Source organism: Ruditapes philippinarum, unplaced genomic scaffold, assembly GCF_026571515.1.
Source record: "Ruditapes philippinarum isolate M1 unplaced genomic scaffold, ASM2657151v2 ctg25311_1_1_1_1, whole genome shotgun sequence".
NCBI lineage: Eukaryota > Metazoa > Mollusca > Bivalvia > Venerida > Veneridae > Ruditapes > Ruditapes philippinarum.
Genome location: NW_026854732.1, coordinates 1 through 6015, shown reverse-complemented (window position 1 = coordinate 6015; position 6015 = coordinate 1). Strand labels below are relative to the sequence as shown.

General features: G+C 31.3%; 1 protein-coding gene across 1 annotated transcript; it reads right to left on the bottom strand.

Annotated features, from left to right (window-relative positions):
• Nucleotides 1–525: 525 nt before the first annotated feature.
• LOC132740890 (uncharacterized) lies at nt 526–2952 on the bottom strand. Its single transcript, XM_060728937.1, has one exon. The coding sequence runs from the start codon at nt 2581–2583 to the stop codon at nt 1156–1158; it is 1428 nt and encodes a 475-aa protein (XP_060584920.1). The 5' UTR covers nt 2584–2952; the 3' UTR covers nt 526–1155.
• Between the last annotated feature and the right edge of the window lie 3063 nt (nt 2953–6015).

Here is a 6015-nt window from a genome sequence, read left to right as displayed (position 1 = left end):
TAAAACAGTGTCTTCGATACTAATTGTGGTCTTCTGTTATCTCAAAAATTATGCTTGCTTAAAGGTAACGAACTTGCATTCAATATCCACAGCGCCAGAAATATTGAACAATTCGACAATGTCGTCCCTTTTCTGGTCGATTTTGTATTAAGATTTGATTGGAACACTTACAGAAAAAATCACACAAAAACATTTTTTACGACGAAATGACGGTATTTATGATCAACAATTACATACAATAACATTGTTTTCCATCGATGCAATAATATAGATGCGGGTAAATAGTTTGTTAATAAAATACGTATACCAATTTCATGTTTTTTAAAGAAAACAAAGTTTTACCTCATGATGTTTTTTTTTCGAAATTGAATTGGATTGCTATAATTCTTTACTTTTTATCAAAATGAGCAGTACTTTTTTATCTTTATTGTGTTATTTGGTGTAAGTGAATTTTATTGAACTGCCATTTTGGTAATTTCTCAAGCAATGATGTCACAATGGGAATACCCTTCCACGTGACATAAATCTAAGTATTAAGGACGGGGAGAGTGGTTTCGGGTTTACATAATATATCCGAAACATGCGGTATTTACCAATATATTGGGGTTCGTTATCCACATATTAATTTACACCTTTGCAGGCTGCAGTAAAGGCTCTTAAATTCGATAAAATGTTCGGCATTTCAAATGACAAAATAGCGGATTCACATGTTATCAAAAGACAGAACAAAGTTCTTTTTTCACAATAAAATTCTAAAGAAGACTTTAGAAATATACCATCCTAAAATAATCAAAGATATTTTCATTTATTTCAGAATAGTTTACATCTGATAATTGACATAATTATAAAGACATTATTAGAAAAAATATCTCCATTCACGCTCTGCACACACAAAAACGTGTGTAATTAAATGTATGTAGTAATTTGTGTAGTAATGCTAATATAGCACAACAAGTTTTTATCATGTACAATTCTGTAATCAAAGAAATACTGATATGCAATGTCTTTGTTAAAATTCAAAGTTTCCTTTCTTTCATAAAAGCGACAGCGACTTCTGTAGAAAAAGGCTAAGGTCCAACTTCCCTTTGCTCTATCCATTAGATAAAATGCCTTATACACTTTCAGAAGAAGTAAATTCTATTCATACGACGTAAATCACAAGGAATTTCTCCTGAAATGACATTTCACATTTGTCCCGCCATTTTCCACTTGTTTTGTTTTAATAGAGGCTGGACATGATGCAGGTTTCCGCCTGATCTGCCGTTTAGAATTATGCCTCTTACACCAACAAGTCAATGTTTTAATAAGCTCTCTACGGAATGCTTTGCACATGCATGCGTAAATCAGAAAAATAGCCGGGTATGTGATAAACTGCCATAATAAGATGATGATTGATAAACAACCACGTGACATTGGCAAAGGCTTGTCTATGGAACGCGCTAAAGTAACAATATTTAATACAGCAAGAGGCAACTCGTGTAGTAAAATAATAGTTGAAACTAGTAGTATCAGTAGAGACGTCCGTTCACTCTCTTTATCCAGTTTATCTAGGGTTGAATCACTATACATACGTGCACGTAAATGTCTTGTTTGGAAAGTACAGAAATTATGCAATTTAACATTTCTTAAAAGTACTTTATGTTCCATTAAACCGTTCTTCCCCGTACCATTTTGTATTACATCTTTACTGTCATTGCCAACTGAAACGCTTGCCATATATTTTGTATTGTCAGAAAAGGTGTTTTCTTTCGATCCAGTGGCTGAGCAATTTATTAATTCGCTGGACGTACTTTTCATAGTCTTACATGTTTGTTTCTCACCACTTGGGTTTTTGAATGATTCTTTATGCCGTAGAATTGTACGAGTTGTTTTAGCTTTTCGTAATGCCATGATGATTTTAGCATTACAGCAAATTAGTATAATACATGGTAAGATTGAGTCAGTTATCATTTCTATAAATAAGTGAATTTTCCTTCCAGAACATGACCGGAAATAAATGCCTTGAGATTCCACCAGAACTCCTATCTCTCTCGTCAAATTTGTTATCGGGTCCACTTTTTCAATTGAATAGAATTCAAAGATATAAAACGCTGGAGCATTGACTACTATTACAATTACTAGAATAAGTGTCACATAAATTACAATTTGCTTAGTGGAATGTACTTTTCTTGAAATAAATTGTGAATTTATGCACTTACATCGTACAAATGCCAGCAAAACTGTCAGCCACAATGATATCATATTAAACATATCCACACATATTTTTCCAAGTATGTAAGACCATTGAATTTGTTCACTTGTTAGATATTCTTTATAATTCCCTCGCAAATATAAAAATGAGAACATACTTGTTGGACATAAGATATTAATGATCTCAACACACGCTATGAGTGTTAAAATAAACGTTGTATGAGATCTCATATGTGGTTTTGTAAATACTATAATAATGAGAATATTTATCGTAGTAACTGCTATCGCCAGGGTCGGGAACACATATTCAAATATATTCACAGCAAAATCAACACAGTCGCGATGTAAATCAATAAATCGAACAGTAACTGGTTGTCCACATGAACTGTTCATGACTATATATTCATATAAAACCGAACACCTTGTTAAAGTTTACTTGTCTCGTCATCGTATACTGTACTTCATTATTTTCAATCTTATTTATGTGTATAGTCTTTGTCATAACTTTTCTGTGAGTTTGTAAATGGCCAAATTCAAAAATATTGCTGATTGCCAATAAATTGAAAATTGAAACTGAAAATGTTTAAGCGCGTTACAAGTGCAATGAAATTGCTTATTTTCTATTCCCATTTTTCTTGTCTTGTTTTTTTAACAGCAAAAAATATATATCAGTAAAACTCCATTTCTTTATTCCACAAACTTTTCTCTATTATCCAATTGTAATGTTCACAAAGATTTCGAGTTAACTTATCAGCGTACTGTGTAGACATGCCGTATTATACTGGTATTGGAAAAACCTGCTTGCTTGCCTACCATGATAGAAGCAATATAAAACTCTCTGTTTACCAGTTATAATACAATATGTTGTACAGAAGAGTATTAAGATATATATCATAACCGCCTTTAAATACAAATTGTCACTTTAAATGTATTTATTTTACTTAGATTCATCCTCGCCGTCAACATAAAGTTAGGCAACATTGATTTGGCACCAATTATTCGTGTATATATTTATAGAATTACTACTGTCTTTAAGTATGAAAATTTTACAACAATCAAAACTAATTCAAAAACTGAACTGAAATTTCAGGCAAAGATTCGCTGTTGGGTATTGCCAAGATAACTCATGTTAGTATATATATGTATTAATAAAACTTCTTATAAAAAATCTTATATCATCAAAACAAAATCAACTACCTTGCAATTGCGAGACACTTGTAATGAAGACACTAAAGTAAGAACGAAGATCAAAGTACTCATTGGAAGGGAAACAAATCATCAAAACATCATCAGTGTACTTCTGAATTGATATATAAAGGTGAAGAAACCATTATAAAAATCAAAGCACAAAAGGCGCTGAATTTGTTTGGGTCTCAGAATGTCAGAAAGGTGACGGTTGTGAGATTATAAAACCAATTTGTTTGTTAAGTGTCACCAAAGCTGTTTTATAACTATAGTGAATTGGCTATAAGACTTATTTGCAACACTGATATTCAATTCAATGTTTATTTGGCTTAAACAATTAAACAATAAAAAAAAAAACATGGTAAGCCTTTACTGGGATTTGAACTCCAGATCTCTCGCTTCCAAAGCGAAAGTGTTAAAACCCCTCGACCACGGGGAGTTATATGATAACTGCCTGAAGAATACCATATTATTCTAAATTTAGAGTTTGTAACCCTTCATAATTTTCGAAAATTTTGTTCGTTTAACACTGACAGTAAATAAGAATGTGGCTGAATATTAGCATGTATATCTATAAGAGTAACACAATATTTAGAAATCTTCGACCAATCGGGAACTATTTTTTTTCGTTACGAAAATTAATGCGCCTGTCATTTGACAATCTTTTACGCAGTGATTTTTCCCCTTTTAATTTTTTCGGCGGCATGATTACATTTTGAAAAGGGGGGGTAAACCCCTTCGAGAAAATTTGGACTTTTCTTTCGGGATTTGCAAAAAAAAGAAATCAGGCCCCTGAAAATTTTGCTTAACCCATTTATTTTTTTTGGTTCTCACCCATCCCAAACAAATTTAATTGATAAAATTTGAAAAGGGGACCTTTTTTAATTTATTTTTTAAAACCCCGGGGGATAAATTTTTTTAATCAATGTAAACCAAGTCGGAAAAAGATAAAATTTGGGAAAAAATGCCGGACTTAATTGTAAAAATTTTTTAAAGAATTTAAAAGGGCCAACAATGAAAAAGCTAAACAGCAAAAGGCTATTTAAGTTAAAGTTTTACAATTCCTTTTATAAATTAAACGGTAAATAAAGAGTTTAAAACAGACCCTAGTGCTTTTGTATTTCCCGGCGTTCTTATAGTGGGTTAATTATAATGTATGCTTGATATTACAAACTAGGTTACTATTTTCCCATCATTTTAAATGTATCATTTCATAAATAAGAATTCTTTCTTTATAAAAGCAGCTTCAAAAAAAGTAAATTTACGATAGGTCTTTGGTTCTGTCGGTAAAATATTTCTTTACAGATATCTTTCTCTTATTTTGGTTATATCTCCAACATTTTATACATAAATAACACGAGAGAGTTTTTTAAACAAATATAAGCACTATCATTATATAAGTTTAATAATCTTCTAATACATGATTATTTGTTTCTAAGTATTCCTAACGTATACATACCATTTCCGTACTGCATAATCAGGATTCGTTTAAGAAAGTGTTATAATCTATGTTTTAAGTACTGACGGAAGGGACAAGGCGATGTCTTTAGCATTTATATATTTTATTATCGTTTTGTAATTAATACATTTTGAGTTCGAGATTATACAAAACTGATTAACAGGTTATTACCTGCTAGAACTACATACAGAGCATATCCGTGACCAACAACAGTGTTTTTTTTTTTTTTTTTGTTTTTTTTTTTTGTATCCGCAAAATTGATAATGACAGCTCTATAAAAAGGGAAGCAGGACCAGTCTATTTATGAAATTCAGTAGCAAAGACAAGACGTTAAGTGGTTTCGCTCTTGGTTTAACTGCAAACTTGACAAAATGGCTACCGAGTCAGGAACATTTATAATGCATGTTCGTATTTTCTTCTGGTAAGAGGGTTTGCATGTCATTTTGATTTTTAATGTCCATTCATTAAGCAATATTTATAACACACTCGGTTTATGTTTCAGCTTCCTAGTTTAAGGGTTACTGTGGAAACCTTGAAAAAGACACAGTTGAATTGCCATACCGTATCATTATAAAAAAATTAATCATAATGAAATTGGACATCCTCATATGAAAGATATTAAAACTGTCGACAACATAAATATATAAGTTGTTAACCTATGTGGCTGATTAATTGTATATCCTAAGGACGTTTTCGGGAGTTCGGGACCCCCAAATTTGTTTCACTTAAAATGTTTCTATATTATATCATATTCTATCAACATGCCAAGTTTAAAGAAATTCTATTGAACAGTTTTAATTTTGCCTATATGTCTACATGAAAACTTCCGAAAACGTCCTTAAAGTAATCAAGAGCCAACAGGGTTAGAGAAAAGCATGTTGCAGAAATTATCTTAAATATGTAGCAAACAGTTTTTTTTGGTCAAATATAGCAATGATAAATTCACAGGTGACAAGTGACCTGTTTTTAGCTGAATAATTGCGTGAGTGTAAGCAATAAGTTTCTAAGCTGAAACTGTATTATTTTCCGTATCAATTGTAAACAGCAATTAATCTGATAACGGTGTCATACCTTTCAAAAGAGAAGGAAGAAAACAAAAACAAAAAAAAGATGTCATGTACATAAATAAATAAAACTTCCTTAAAACTGAATCAAACCATAAACACAAAGTTTTTTTTTGT

What these genes read in the sequence shown, in the direction of transcription:
- LOC132740890 (XM_060728937.1), bottom strand. Translation starts at nt 2,583, where the DNA reads ATGAACAGTTCATGTGGACAACCAGTTACTGTTCGATTTATTGATTTA.